Source organism: Vanrija pseudolonga, chromosome 6 (genome assembly GCF_020906515.1).
Source record: "Vanrija pseudolonga chromosome 6, complete sequence".
NCBI lineage: Eukaryota > Fungi > Basidiomycota > Tremellomycetes > Trichosporonales > Trichosporonaceae > Vanrija > Vanrija pseudolonga.
In genome coordinates this window covers 1,931,919-1,946,344 of record NC_085854.1, presented here as the reverse complement: position 1 = coordinate 1,946,344, position 14,426 = coordinate 1,931,919, and the positions used below count along the sequence as shown (strand labels likewise).

The 14,426-nt window shown below is 61.0% G+C and overlaps 4 protein-coding genes across 5 annotated transcripts; 2 read left to right on the top strand and 2 right to left on the bottom strand.

Annotated features, from left to right (window-relative positions):
• Positions 1-39: 39 nt before the first annotated feature.
• On the top strand, positions 40-4,757 carry CHR27_1 (Helicase-like transcription factor CHR27). Of its 2 annotated transcripts, XM_062775079.1 has the most exons (6): positions 40-549; positions 625-1,112; positions 1,150-1,228; positions 1,275-1,393; positions 1,430-2,116; positions 2,170-4,757. In XM_062775079.1, exons 1-6 carry the CDS (start codon positions 396-398, stop codon positions 4,612-4,614), a joined length of 3,972 nt encoding a protein of 1,323 aa, XP_062631063.1. In that variant the 5' UTR covers positions 40-395; the 3' UTR covers positions 4,615-4,757. The 2 variants fall into 2 exon arrangements, with proteins under 2 accessions (XP_062631063.1, XP_062631064.1); XM_062775080.1 differs by having other exon boundaries at positions 1,275-2,116.
• Positions 4,758-4,917: 160 nt separating this feature from the next.
• SPCC297.05 (DENN domain-containing protein) lies at positions 4,918-8,969 on the bottom strand (the record flags this gene model as incomplete). The annotated part of the gene is made up of 7 exons (XM_062775078.1): positions 4,918-5,550; positions 5,594-6,008; positions 6,043-6,148; positions 6,185-7,280; positions 7,317-7,366; positions 7,401-8,271; positions 8,322-8,969. 7 exons carry the CDS (start codon positions 8,967-8,969, stop codon positions 4,918-4,920), a joined length of 3,819 nt encoding a protein of 1,272 aa, XP_062631062.1.
• Positions 8,970-10,551: 1,582 nt separating this feature from the next.
• Positions 10,552-12,607, top strand: DBP8 (ATP-dependent RNA helicase DBP8). Its single transcript, XM_062775077.1, has 3 exons — positions 10,552-12,255; positions 12,294-12,381; positions 12,556-12,607. The coding sequence occupies exons 1-2, from the start codon at positions 10,558-10,560 to the stop codon at positions 12,378-12,380; spliced, it is 1,785 nt and encodes a 594-aa protein (XP_062631061.1). The 5' UTR covers positions 10,552-10,557; the 3' UTR covers position 12,381; positions 12,556-12,607.
• Positions 12,608-13,080: 473 nt separating this feature from the next.
• Positions 13,081-13,470, bottom strand: LOC62_06G008538 (uncharacterized protein; the record flags this gene model as incomplete). Its single annotated transcript, XM_062775076.1, has 2 exons — positions 13,081-13,322; positions 13,383-13,470. The coding sequence occupies 2 exons, from the start codon at positions 13,468-13,470 to the stop codon at positions 13,081-13,083; spliced, it is 330 nt and encodes a 109-aa protein (XP_062631060.1).
• Positions 13,471-14,426: the final 956 nt, after the last annotated feature.

Genomic DNA, 14,426 nt, shown 5'->3' with positions numbered 1-14,426 from the left:
CATTACAATAATGTGCGTCGAATTTCAAAACGGAAGTCGCAACTTGTTCTGAAATCCAGGGTTCAATTTTGACACTTTGTCAGGTGGCAACAGTCCATCCCATCACCTTCGGTCAACTGCTGTGGGCGACGCCGAAACGGCACAGCGCCGACGGAGAGCGAGATACAGACCGCGACACTGCAACTACTCTCCTTTGTCACCATCTTCTTCTCGACATTGTCACATAGACAGCCAGCATCATAGAGTGCCCCGCTGGCGGCACACATACACAGGTTCGGCCTCTCGTCTTTCCTTGCCCGATCCGCTTCTTCCAACAACCACCATCACCACCAACCCCGCCGCCTCCACCACCTCCACCTTCCTCAGTCCGTCGGCCGCTCCCCGCCCCACCCAGCATGACCCTTGCACCGCCAATCGACCTCACCGACCTCTCGGACGGCGAGGAGGCGCCCGCGCCCGCCCCACGCAGTAGTGGGGGTGCTGCTGTCGGTGGTGCTGCAGGTGGTGCCGATCCGTCCGCGCACGGGCCGTCTGGGAACGGCGGCAGAGGTGAGTCCTGCAACAGCAGCCATCTTCCTGTTGTCCTTCGTCGCCGTCGTCCTTCCTTTCTGACTCGCCCCGCAGACCTAGACTTTACCATCACATCAAGCCACGGCCCAACAACACCGTCCCCAATGATGGCGAGCACTGGCAGCGCTGCAGCGGGCCGCTTCTCGAACGGGTTCGCGGCGTCCGCCGGCGGGCCATCAGGCTTCGGCTTTGGCGCAGCAGCAGCGAGTAGCACGCCCCGCGTCCCCGTCGTGCCCTCGCTCCCAGTCTTCGCGGGCCCCTCATCGGTCGCTAGCTCGTCTGCTGTTGGAGTACCTGGCGGCAGCAGCGGCGGCCCAACACACGCCGGCACGTCGCAGGCGACCGCCATCGACGTCGACAGCGTACAGATCCGCAACTCGAACCCCAAGAAACCCGTCTGCATCGGCGCGTTCATGAGCCGCGCAATCATGTTATACCCTACCGAAGCGGTCGTGCAGGGTGCGCAGCCACCGCCAGGCAGCCGCGACCCTTGGGAGATTGTCAACTTTCGTGGCGTCGAGATGATCCGCGTCAAGTTGAAGGTGGGTGGCAAGGGAAGGCAAACAGAACTGACAGTAGCTCCGCCGCGCAGGGCAGCCGACGAGACCCGACGAGCCGTGGAGTGCCGTCAGCCGAGACGTCATCCAGGTCATGACGCGTGAGTGGCCTGTGCGAACGAAAGAGCTCTGCTGATCAGATCCCAGCCGGCATGACGACGTACATTGGCGACTTGGACCCAGCCGTCTCCGAAGTGCTCATCTCGATGCTGACGCGAGGACTGTGCCGTCTCGAGGGCTTTGCCATGCGCTTGCAGCCTGACGGAGTGGGTCCTTCGGCGTCAACGTCGCTGACACTGCAGAACATGTTCGAAGTCCGAATCAACGTCATGGTCTTCACGCTGCCCTCAAACATCAACTACATCACCGCGACGCTCGTCGCGCACAACCTCTACCTCCTTGACCCTATGCCACCTTACGACCCTAACCGCCACGGCGAACAGCCAGAATACATCAACGCCCACGGTGGCGGGCGGCGCGCGTACGACCTGTACATGGCTGCCCAGCGCAGCCACTACGGCGGTGGCTCCAGCAACTTCAGCCTACAACAAGAAAAGGCCAACCTGGTCGAGGTGCAGCGCCAGCAGGTCGACGAGGTGTTTAAGAACCTAGAAAACGGACAGGAACTCGAGCAGAGCGATCCAGGACCGTACATCCGGACCGAGCTCTTCCCCCATCAGCGCAAGGCTCTTACCTTCCTGCTGCAAGGCGAGCAGGACTGGAACAGCCTCAAAACTGCGCGCCGGGCGGCCAACAAACTCTTTGCTCGCGTTAAGAAGGAGAAGGGCGAGGACGCAGCCAACGGAAACGAAAAGGAGCGCTCCGAGTCACGAGACCCAAAAGACGACAACTCTAGATCCCTTTGGGAGCCCCAGATGGACGACAAGGGCCGACCGCGAGTCTGGAAGAGCAAGATCACTGGTGAGAAGCTCCGTCTCAAGAAGGGAGAGCGACCAAAGGACGCCAAGGGCGCGATCCTGGCAGATGATGTGAGTGTGGCTAACGAGGTGGATGGCTCTTGGACATCGGCTGACATCCCCAGATGGGTCTCGGTAAAACCCTTTCAGTCGTTTCGCTTATCGCTGCAACCCGCCCCGAGGCAACGTCGTGGTCTCGGAAACCTCTGGAGAAGTTTGAGCTCATCGATGGTGATGACGACTGCAAGGAGGAGATTGGCGCATCAGCCATGAGCACGCGAGTCTTTGGCATGCCAGAAGACGACTCTGGTGGGGAGAGCTCAAAGAAGAGAAAGAAGCGCCCACGCGAGGACGAGGCGTTAGTCGCCCTCCGAGCACGTCGCTCCACCATTCTCAAGCGCTCCAAGGCGACCCTACTCGTGTGCCCTATGTCGACCATCACCAACTGGGAGGATCAGATCAAGGAGCACTGGGACGGCGAAGTGGAGGTCATCGGCGGTACTTCTGCCAATGTCAAGAAGGAACGCGGTTCGAAGCCTGCAGCCGATGAGGACGAGCTCGAGGGTTCGGAATGGGACAAGCTCCGAGTCTACATCTACCACGGCACATCTCGAAAAGCCGACCCAAGATTCCTGGCCGAGTTTGATATCGTCATCACGTCTTACAGCACGCTCGCGAACGAGTACTCGAAGCAGTGTGCGACCTGCGGCGGTGACGACGAGTCAACTCCAGCAGACACAGGTGTCAACAGCAGCGATGAGAGCGGCCATGTCGACTCGACGAGACCTGCATCTGGGTCACGCTCGACCAAGGGCGACCGCGAATCTGACATCAAGCCCGCTGATATCGTCGAGGCCTTGAGAACGAGCAAGAAGCAGCCGAGACGAAAGCTTGGGGCCACGTCCGAGCAGCGCAGCCCCCTCCAGCAGATTGACTGGTTCCGTGTCGTCCTCGACGAGGCCCACAGTATCAAGTCGTCGGCTACCGTCGCCTGTAAGGCATCATGTTTCCTCGAGGCGGACCGCCGCATCGCCTTGACGGGTACGCCTATCCAGAACCGAATTGAGGACGTCTGGGCCCTGTTCAAGTTCCTTCGTCTGGCGCCAGTCGATGACAAGGAGGTGTTCAACAAGTACATCATCTCGCCTTGTAAGACCGGTGACCCGGTCGGCATTGCCCGCCTTCAGCTCATCATGCGCGCCTGCACATTGCGTCGTACCAAGGATTCGACAGCCGACAATGGCGCCAAGATCTTAAATCTCCCGCCCCGCAAAGAGGTCCAGCTCTGGCTCGACCTGCGCGAGGACGAGCGAAAGATTTACGACGCCCGCCTCGAGGAGGTCAAGCAGGAGGTCCACGAGATGCAGGCGAAGAAGGAGCTCACGAAGAACTATGCCCACGTTCTGCAACACCTTCTGCGACTCCGCCAGACCTGCAACCACACCGATCTCCCCAGCTCTGGAGCTGTCGAGGAGGACTACGACGGTACGATTATGGAGTACGATGTCGCCATCCAGGGCATTGAACGCCACGGCCTCAACCTCGCACGCGCTCAATCGGTGCTGTGCTTCCTCAAGGACACTGCCGAAGGCGCTGTCTGCGCGGAGTGCAACAAGGACTATGCGCCATACTTCCCTTCGTTGGGACTCGGCGGCGCCGAAGAAGGACCCAAGCCCGAACTGGTCGACAAGAAGGGCAAAAAGGTCCAGGTGAGACCCATCCTGACCAAGTGCATGCACATCATCTGCTACACTTGCTTCAAGCGCTCCGTCTGGCCCCAATACCCCAAGGGCCTCAAGGGAGTCACGCGGCAATGTGGCGTCTGCGACCAGATGCTGCATCTCGACTACGACATCATCCAAGTCGACCCGCCAAACGACGACCAGGATGCGGCCGAGCCACAGCCCAAGAAGACGACGCGACGCAAGTATGTCCGCCCGCCAGGCGAGCGCCCGAGCCTTTCCACCAAGATGCAGTGGCTCTTGGACGAGCTCATGCGCTTCTCCAAGCGCAACAAGCATTCAGACAACTACGACCCGTGGTTCCAGGGCGCTGGCGACGACCCAGACGAGATCATCGAGCTCGACGACGATGGTGCGCCGATCGCTGTCAAGAGCGTAGTCTTCTCCCAGTGGACGACGATGCTGGACCGTATCGGTGACATGCTGGACGAAGCCAACATTCGCTACTGTCGTCTGGACGGCACCATGACGCGAGAGGAGCGTGCCCGCGCCATGGAGGACCTGCGCACGAAAAAGAAGATCGAGGTCATGCTCGTCTCGACACGCGCAGGCGGCGTGGGTCTCAACTTGACGAGCGCGTCGCGTGCATACCTCGTCGACCCGTACTGGAACCCGTCAGTCGAGGCCCAGGCCATCGACCGTATCCACCGTCTGGGCCAGAAGCGTCCCGTGACGGCCATCAAGCTCATGATCAACGGCTCGGTCGAGAAGAAGCTGTCCGACATTCAACAGAAGAAGGCCAACCTCGCCAATCTGTCGCTTAAGAACATGTCGCGCCAAGAGCTCATGGAGCAAAAGGCCGAAGAGCTTGTCGAGCTGTTCAGTTGACCTGGCGCCTGCCCTGCGTTTTTTTCACCCCCATTGCACATAATACAACAACATCAACACATCAGAGGCAGACCCTTGCATTATTTGACGCCACTCCTGTACCTGTCCTTAATTGGTCACATGCATTACCGTTTGTTACTGGGCCGGGGGTCTATGGCTTTGCACATGGACGAAGCGGACACTATGAATGATATGGCGAGTGGGCGGAGAACCGAGAGCGTAGAGAGGAGATGAACAATGACGAGTTGATTAAGGCAAGGCAGCGTCCGGCACTGCCATTGGGCGCTGGGGAGGTGCGCATTACTACTTTCGTGGGCCGAACGTGACGGTCATGGTCGACTGGATGCTCGAAGGGCGCGACGTGTTGCTAACGTTGCTGACGCTCGACTCCTTGCGGGTGCGAGCACCCGCCTTCTCCGAGCCGCCGTTGACATGGACTTTCTCGTGGTTGGCGTCGGCGAGGGTGAGGAGAACCTCGCTCTCGACCGGACCGTCGGTAGCAGGGAACTGCTTGACCTCAGAGGCGGGGGAGAGCTTGGTCGAGCCGATCGACTCGTAACTCTTCTTCTGGGTGACACGACGCGGAGGAGGACGGAGGACGACAGGGCGGAACACGGTCACTGGACGAGCGTGCGTGGGCTCAGCTGCGCTGACATCCGACTGGGCGTCGCCGTTGCTCACGACGCTACCGGAATCGCTAGCAGTCAGTGAGGCGTTGTTGGCGCGACGGGATGCAGCGGTGGGGTCGGGGCTCGTCTTGCGCTCTGGCGTAGGGGATGTCGGCTCCTTGATGACGGGAAGGACGTGGTTGGGGTCCTTGGTGGCCTCGTCGTTAAATTTGGCCTCGTCCTCACTCTCATGCTCCGTCTCCTCGGCACTTTCGTCTTGCTCTGGGAGCTCTCCATTCTCACGGGCAGGGGTAAGAGCGAGTTCGAGCTGTCGTGTCAGGTCTGAGTTCTCAAAAGTCTTCCACACCTACCTTGGCCTGAATGATTGCCACACGGCTGGCAACACTGTCGGTCTTGGAGCTGGACAGAAGGCGGTCAGCCGTGCTGATCTGGTCGCTGTCAAGGATGGAGCCGAGACCACGGCGGACAGATCCCTGGTGGAGAGCACCTATCACACTCATGGGCTGCGTGTCGACACTGAATCGCGTCTGCGTCGAGTCACGCGTTCCAGGGCGGAGACGGTTCTTGTCGCGGATCGTTGATGACAACGACTTGGGCGATGTCGGTGGCGAGTCTGGCGGGGTGGAAATTGACTTCTCCGGCGACTCGGGGCTCTGAGGCGAGTCATGGTCCCCATCGAGGAAGGGCATGTGCTGGAGAGCATTGGTGATCTGCATCTCGATGACGTCCATAATCTCGTTGCGCTCGCGCTCAAGCTCCTGGATGCTGAATGTCAGTTATGCCCACAGGGTGCACATACGAATGGTGCATGTCAGAAAGCTGACGCATGGCCTCAGCCCGGGCGCTCTCAGTCTGAACGAGCTTGTTGGCCAGCTCAGCATTCTCCTTGACCTGCTCGTTGTTCACTAGGCGTTAGCACCGACCTTTACTGGTACACTCACAGTTCGAAAGACGGCGCGCCTCGCGTTGCTCCTTGTCAATCTTGGCCTTGAGGTCGTTGGCCTCTTGCGAGAGGCGCTCGGCGTACTTCTCGAAGAGCTCGAAGCGGTGCTTCCAGTGCTCGCCCTCCTGGATGAGCTTTTGGAGTCGGCGGGTGATACGAGCGACCTTGAGCTCAAAGTCGTCACGGCGCTCAACGTAGTGGAGGGCACGCTTGCGCATCATCGCCTTGGCAAGACGCTCGTTGGCTGTGAGCTGCTCCTGCACACGCGCATTGCCCGACTTGGTGAGACGCTCAAAGAACGTCGGCTTCTTGTGCTTGTCGGCCAGAATCCTGTCAAAGACGGCAACGACGGCGCTCTGGTTCCACCACGGCGGAGGGTTGAGGCGCTCTCCGAGGTAGCGAGGGCGGATCAAACCATGGGTGACGTTGTTGATGTTGCGGAACACTCCCTTGGGGAAGGTGGCACGGTAGTCGATGGGGACCGAGTGCTCTGAGGGGTACGTGTGGCCCAGGGCTGCCATCAGCCTATGTCTGGCCTTCTCGCGCTTCTGGCGGGAAGGCACGGCTGCGGTAGGGAGCGACTTGACAGTAAGCGAGTTGGTGTCAAGGTCAACGACCACAACCTCTGGTGGCGGGGTCACGAGATAACGGGCTTCCGTGGCAATGCCGATGATGTAAGGTCCGGGATCCTCGACGATAAAAGTGGTGTCGCGAGTGTGGATGCTGGGGAGGGCGATACCGTCCCAACCGCGGAGCTCGACAATGTACTTGAGGGTGTCCACGGCGGTACCGAGCATTCCGGGGTGACGCGAGCAGAAAATGACACGTCCAGAGTTGGTTAACGCCACCTCGACGCAGGTGAGGATGTGGTCAATGTCCAGGGCTTGGAACAGTGGCCACATCTGGAAATCAACCTTGACAGTGCGGATCTCGAAGTCGAGCGCACCGGGCATGGTCGCCTCGATGGCCACCTCGTCTTCAGTGGAGGTGCCGATGGGGAGACGGAATGGGTCACCGGCGCGCGGCGCATCGGTGTTGAGGAGCGAGAAGATCTGCCTCATGTGGGAGCGGGCATCCTTGGAGTAGCGAGCCCACTGAATGTCAGCAAGGTCTCGGCGTCTGTAACTCACACTGAGGCGGAGGTAGTCCTGCATGACATCGTAAATGGGGTATCGAGAAACTTGGGTCAGTGAGCATCCCAGCAAGTCACCCACCAAGCGTCAAAGCGTAAGGCATCCAGAACACGTCACTTGATTCGCCGAAAGCCTGAGCCGCATCACCGACCGAGTACTCGGTCGGGTCATTGGTGAAGGTAGTCTCTAAGTCTGAGTCACTGACACCAGTGACTTCGGTGTCGGTGGCAGTGTAGTCGGAGGGAGCACCTTTGCCCTTGGCAGAGGACGACCACGGGGTCTTGGACTGGACACGACGGCGGCGAGACTTGTCGCGCGCGGCGGCCTCAGAAAGGAGCGAATCGGCACGAGGGCGGGCAGCGGTGCGCTGCTTGAAGATCTTGAGCTTGGCGGCGCGCTCCTTGTCGGCGTGCGACCAGACGGTCAGAGTCACACCGTAGAAGACGAGGTCGGAGCCATAAGTCGTACCGCGGAGGTGCTCTTGGCCAATACCAGGGGTAGCCGAAGGCGCCTCAGTAGTGACAGACTGGAACTGGTCGACGTCGACACCTGTCCTTGAGCTACCCTTTCGGTCTGCTTGGGCTGCCACAGCCGTCAACGTGCTCTTACGGGACACGCTAAAGGTAAAGGTATGGCAAGTAGTCGGTGGCGCTAGGGTCGAGTTGACAACCTCGACGTCCTTTGGGTGGGCGTACTTCATGGTTCTGGCAACGAGGCGCGAGGCACCTTCGGGGCCGGCTCCTGGGACCGTCTTGGCCGAAATGTCACGGCGAAGGGTTGAGCCCAAGCTCCGGTTGGAAGACTTTGTCTGGCGGTTACTCCACTCGTCGCTCTTCTCGCCACTAAAGGTGCTACCGAGCATATCGGGGCGCCAGAAGACGCCGAGGGAATCCTCGAGAGGCTGGACGCCTAATGTGGCATCCGAGTCAGATAGCGACCATTGGGCGGGTTCCTTTCGAACGTTAGATCCGAACAGCACGGTCCGCCACGCGGCTTGCTCACCTTGCCGAGACCGGAAACCAAGTAGAGGGAAGCAAGACGCGGTTGCGGGTCTGCTCCTAAGACCTTTTCGGCCTTGACTTTGGCACCAAGGCTCATGACTGAGCGATTGAGGCGCTTGTCAAAGCTACCAATGACGCCCACGCTATCCGACGCGGACGACAGGGCACCCACGCGATCGGCAGATTCGCCAATCTCGAGGTGAATGTCTGCGGGGGGCGAGGACGGACTTGTAGGGGACTTCTTCCTCGCCGCATCGCGGGACTGCTCAAACGAGTGAGACATGATGAACGGGTGGTCGTCGGAGGGTAGCGGCGAGCGTGGTGTGGGGCTCCTGTTCTGGGTGGGTGTAGCTGAACGAATAGAGCCGGCTCGAATGAACGGTGGCTCCCGACCAGTATCTGTGGGCGGGCGAGGGAAGACGCGGGCAAAGGGGTCCGACTTGCTCAGGAGTAGCGACTGGTTGGATCTCGAGGAAGATGACGACAGGCGGCCCGGAGGGAGGGTATCTGATGGAAAGAGGGGCACCGAGGGGGAAGGTACGGTGAGGAAGGGTGCCGGTGCAAAGTCGTTGCCTAGCTGGGATACCGTGGTCTGGGGGAGAGGGTGGTGAGCGTAGTCTGGAGACTTGTTAGTCTTTCGTGAGAACATATGGGATGGGAGATGCGAGGGGAGGATAGAGATGGAGACGAAAGGAAGTGGTAGTGGTGGTGCGGGAGTATGGTCTCTGGGATATGGTTTGGGTTGGGCTAGGCTGCAGAGATGCCTGTCACGGTGTCAAGGGGGAGGGAGGGGAGGAAGGTGAGGAAGGTAAGGTTATGGGGTGGCATGTGAGGCATGGGCCAGGGGTAGAGTGGGGGTTAAGAAGGTTACGCGCGATGCCGTGTGAGGCAAGAGGAACACTGGCCGCGCGCCGTCACGTCGGAAAGGAGGGGGCTAGAATACTGACCAGACTGGGTGGTGGGAGATTGGAGACTCTAGACTGGGGGCGCTAGGAGAAGATCCCACTTGGATGTGCGGACAGTCGGGGGATCACAGTGCCGGGGTGGGTGGGTGTGCGTGCGTTACCACGGCGACGGCGTAGTGGTATGTGTATGTGTGTGTGCGTGCGATGGGTGATGGGATGTGAGGGTGGGGCCGAGGGGAGGGCCGAGGGGAAGGAAGGGGCGCCAGGTAATGTCGCCTCGTTGTCAACGAACGCCGCCCAGAACGGGTTAGAAGCTGAGGGGGGAAGGTGAAATGGAAAGAGAGTGTGTGTGAGTGTTAAAGTGAAGTAGTATGTAGTAGGAATGTCGAGATGGAGTCTCAATGTCGTCGTGACATGCATGGTATTTAGTGGTCGAGCCCGCGCGTCCGAGGAAGGTCAGCACCATTGAAGGAGCGACGCACTGGCCGTTTGAGGTCGCGGCCAGAGTCATTGCGCGCACAAGGCTGCCGAGAGCGAGAGCGAGACATGGATCAAGCAGTGGGCGGCACGCTGATGCAGCCGCGCGCAGCCGACCGCCGTGCCGGCGCCACGAGCAGCACGAGCACGCTGCACGCTGCCGAGTTCGCGCCTGTGACCTGGACCAGACAAAACGCGCGACAATGATTTTGACGACGCCAGACGCCATTCACCGCACAGACCATTCTTTTTGCCCCGTTTGGGCCGTTTTGGCATCAGTTTCAGTCATGCTAGCGCAGGGAAAGTCGGGCGCCTGGCGAGACATTGATCAGGTAGAGATGAGGAAGGCGTGTAGGGAAGGTGGACGGCGACGCCCCTCACCCCACCGTGACAATTGGTGTGACGCACACTTTGCAGGTCGAACGGCGAACGAAATCAAACCAGAAGAGACGAGGCTCATGTCGAGGACCGTGCTGCGGCGTCAAGAGGAAAGATCCACCCTGGCGCCCCTCCTTTGCCTTTGCCTGGTGCGTATGGCCACATTCCCCCAGTGTCAGTGCGCATGGCGAGTGGTGGATTCCGCCGACGGGTCCGATGCCGTCTTGTACGGGGCACTGTAAGCTGTTAGGCTGATGGGGGCATGCGAAGGAGAACAGAGGCCAGAGGTGAGCAGTACACAAATCTCAGCCCCAGACCGGCCCTGCGTCATACTTGGCTGTCAGGAGAAGGACTAACGGAGATTCGCCACAAGCCCACCATTCACGTGACCCGAATCAACTTGTCAACTTCGCCCTCGACCTCCACTTCAAGATTTTCCAGCCAAAATGCATGATGTCAATGTCTCCATCTCACAACATGTCCGGCACAACATTAAAACAGCGCAAGAGCGACGCCAACGGCGCCGGAGTGCTCGACCAGAGCGAGGTCATGAAGGCCATGCTGGCGGCCCGGGCTCAGGCCGCCGGCAGCGGTAGCGGCAGTGACGACGACGACGAGAGCGGGTCTGACGAGGACGAGGACGAGTCTGGCAGCGAGTCCGGGGACGACAGCGACGCCGAAGCCGGCTCGGCTGCCAAGTCTCTTGCCTCCTCTGCCTCCCGCTCGCCTTCGCCACCACCCCGTGTTGCCCCAACGTCCGTGGCCACCACCTCGCGCGTCAAGCTCCCACCTCGCGCCGACGCGAAGGGTAAGGCTGCTGCGACCCCAGCCGACGCCTTTGACGGCCCCCGCGCGGCCGAGCACGACACGTTCGCGTCCCTCGGCCTCTCTGCCCCAATCATCAACGCGCTGGCAGTCATGAACATCCGCAAGCCGACCGAGATCCAGTCGGCATGCGTGCCCCCCATCCTGGCCGGGCGCGACTGTATCGGCGGGGCGAAGACGGGCAGCGGAAAGACGATGGCGTTCGCCCTGCCCATCCTCGAGTCGATCGCGCGCGACCCGTTCGGCGTGTACGCCGTCGTCCTTACGCCGACCCGCGAGCTCGCGTACCAGCTCAGCGAGCAGTTCCTCGCCATCGGCCGTCCCCTCGGCCTGACGACAGCGACGATCGTCGGCGGAATGGACATGCTCTCGCAGGCGCAGGAGCTCGAGCGCCGCCCGCACGTCATTGTCGCCACGCCTGGGCGGCTGGTCGACCTGCTCCGCTCCGACGCAGTCGGCAAGGGCAAGCTGTCGCGCGTGCGCACGCTCGTGCTCGACGAGGCAGACCGCATGCTCACGCCGACGTTTGCGCCCGAACTCGCATTCCTCTTCGAGCAGATCCCCGCCAAGCGCCAGACCCTGCTCTTCACCGCTACGATCTCGGACGCGATCATGGACCTGGCGAAGAAGCCCCCACCAGCAGGCAAGCAGCCGCCGTTTGTCTACCGCGTGGCGTCGGACACGCTCACCGTCGACCGCCTGAAGCAGAAGTACCTCTTCATTCCAAGCCAGATCCGCGACCCCTACCTCTACTACCTGCTGCTGCACCCTCCGTCCGACATTGACGTGGCGCTGCGGCACAAGGTGGTCAAGCCGAAGGACAACAAGAAGAAGAAGCAGCAGCAGCAGCGGGGGAAGCGCCAACGCTCTGAAACGCCAGAGGACGACGAGGCGGCCTCCATCCCACCAACAATAGTGTTCACGCAGCGATGCGCGACGGCACACCTCGTGCACCTGATGCTGCAGGAGCTCGGCATCCCGTCCGTGCCGCTGCACTCGCACCTGACCCAGCCCCAGCGGCTGTTGTCACTCGCGCGCTTCCGCGCCGCCGAGGTGCCAGTGCTGGTGACGACCGACGTCGGATCGCGTGGTCTCGATATTCCCGAAGTCGCCATGGTCGTCAACTGGGACTGCCCGCGCCGCGGCGACGACTACGTGCACCGTGTCGGTCGTACCGCCCGTGCTGGGCGCGGTGGTGTGGCCGTCACAGTCGTGACGGAGCACGACGTCGAGCTGGTCAAGAGCATCGAGGAGGAGGTCAAGGTGACCCTCACTGAGCTCGAACTGCCCGAGGAGACGGTGCTCGAGAACCTCAACAAGGTGTCGGTTGCCCGCCGTGTGGCCACGATGGTGCGTACTGTGCAGGGGATTCCGCTTACACTTTGCAGGAGATGCACGACTCGGGCTTTGGCGAGCGCCAGGCGATCAACAAGGCCAAGGCGATCAAGCGGGCCCGCCGCGACGCGGCGAAGTAGGGTACGTGTGATTGAGCCCCTCCCCCCATCCCCCCCTCGCCTCTATGTGATGATACATCTACTCAGCTCACTTCGAGCACTAAATGTGCCTTGAGACTACTATTTCTTTTCTTTCTGATCCCTCCTCTCCTCCCACTCCTTCTCGTGCCACTGGGACAGCGCTGACGAGTGACAGGTGCCAGTGCCCCAACCCCTCTGTAGACATAGACTATGCCATTATATTGCATGTGCCCTCGAGGCGGTACAGGCCTCTTTTTCGCCAAACGAGTTGCGGAGGTCCGGCTGGGAGGGAGTTGCCATCGTCGCCAAGCTGACCCTCCAGGCGGTGCAGTCGCGTGAGCGTGGGTGGTCAAAATGTCAGATATTCTCAGTGTTTTGTCGCCCCGTCCACACCGGCGCCCGCACACCTCGGCGGCCCTCGCAACCAGCTCCGCAATTAGAACCCATCGTGAGGCGAGATCAAAACAGTGACGACGGGGACACGGGCTGGTGTCGTTCCTGGCACTGGCGGGTGCCGGCGGCCAGCGGTGAACTCGGCGACCAACATTCCGCCGAGGCGGGCGAACGTGCGTTCGTGCGTGGGCAGGCGGCGATGGCTGGCGCTGTGTGTAGTCTTACATGCAAGTACAATGGTGATGGTGGTAGCAGTGATAGTGATGATGATGTCGTCCGTGATGTAGGTAGTCGCCTAGCTAGCTAGCTAGCTCTTCTCGGCGCGCACGCGCCGCACGCGGCGGGTGTATGGCCTCCGGGGCGCCACCTCGGCCTCGCTGTCCTCCGAGTCGGCGTCGCTGCTGTCGGGCACGAAGAACGCTACGGGCAGCGCGGAGCGGTGTGCGTGCGAGTGCTGGCAGCGGCGGGAGGCGCCGCGGCACACGCCGCCGTGGGACACGAAGACGTCGTGCGCGATCGCGAAGAAGAGGACGCCGATGCCGATGCCGACTGCGGGGTGGGTTAGCTGGCGCGGGGAGGAGGGCAGGGGAGGAGGATGGGAGAACGCACAGCACAGGATGAGGAGGTCGGTGATTCGCGTACGCTCGAGCTGGGCCGCGCAGAAGGCTAGTTCTGGGAGTGCTGCGATGGGCGCCATGGTGGGGGAGGTAGAGTAACACAAGCAATGCAAGGCAGAGAGAGTAAAACGTGCAACCACCCCCACCCCCAACCCCCGCTAGTTAAGTACGTCCTGCCGATCACCCACCACCTGTAACGAGTATAGCCCACTCTGGCGCTGCCAAGAGATTCATGCCGGCGTCTGTGTTGCGTGCTTGGTCGGGCGAGAGGTCGAGAGCTGCTAGCCACTGCCTGCCTGCAGGAGACGGCAAGGCCAGGCTGGGCCACCAGCCGCGGATGGGATAGCTTTGCCCTGACGCTCACATCCGCAGTTGGCGGGACCGAGGAGGATCAATCTCCTGGCGGGGTAATTGTTGTTGCGTTAAACACCAGAGGCAGGCACAAGCGAGGCAGCAGCCCATGAGGCCCACGATGCGGTGCACGACGTCGAATGAATATACGATGTGTACAACCACTGCACACTCACTCGCCCTCGACTTGGCCACACGAGCATACACTCACTCACCCCTATGCACATATGCAGGGCAGGGCAAGCCCACGCCCCCGCCCACCTGGCGCTGGCGCTGGCGCTGGCGCACTGCAGCAGCTATTGTCCGACTTGGCCCCCACCTGACCTGTGCGCACGCGCGCATCGCGCGATGCATCCGAGCACGCACGCAGACGACACAAACGACAGAGATCTCATGCAGGGACGCGGCGAGGTGGCGGCGGCGCGCCGCCGCTGGGCTGGCGCGACAGGACAGTGGCGGATGAACGCGGTAAACCGAGGCTTAGGCTTTTGAGTCCCGCAAACCCCGTGTGGATGAATTCCTAATCACCCTCGTCCTAATCTACTTTTGTAATGCCCGACTCCCCGACGGTGATTAGAAAACAAAGCTGGAGCCCCACACCAACGGAACTAAAAAATCGAGATGTCACCATCGCTTTCTTTGAGACCAGGTGCGCGCCGCGGTGACCACGTTTATGAACAATCTG

Excerpts from the sequence above, each read along its gene's own strand:
- CHR27_1 (XM_062775080.1), top strand. The coding sequence starts at position 396 with ATGACCCTTGCACCGCCAATCGACCTCACCGACCTCTCGGACGGCGAG. Across the intron at positions 550-624 it reads GTCTGGGAACGGCGGCAGAG|ACCTAGACTTTACCATCACA; the intron begins GTGAGTCCTGCA and ends CTCGCCCCGCAG. Across the intron at positions 1,229-1,274 it reads CGTCATCCAGGTCATGACGC|CCGGCATGACGACGTACATT; the intron begins GTGAGTGGCCTG and ends ATCAGATCCCAG.
- DBP8 (XM_062775077.1), top strand. The coding sequence starts at position 10,558 with ATGTCCGGCACAACATTAAAACAGCGCAAGAGCGACGCCAACGGCGCC. Across the intron at positions 12,256-12,293 it reads CCCGCCGTGTGGCCACGATG|GAGATGCACGACTCGGGCTT; the intron begins GTGCGTACTGTG and ends TACACTTTGCAG.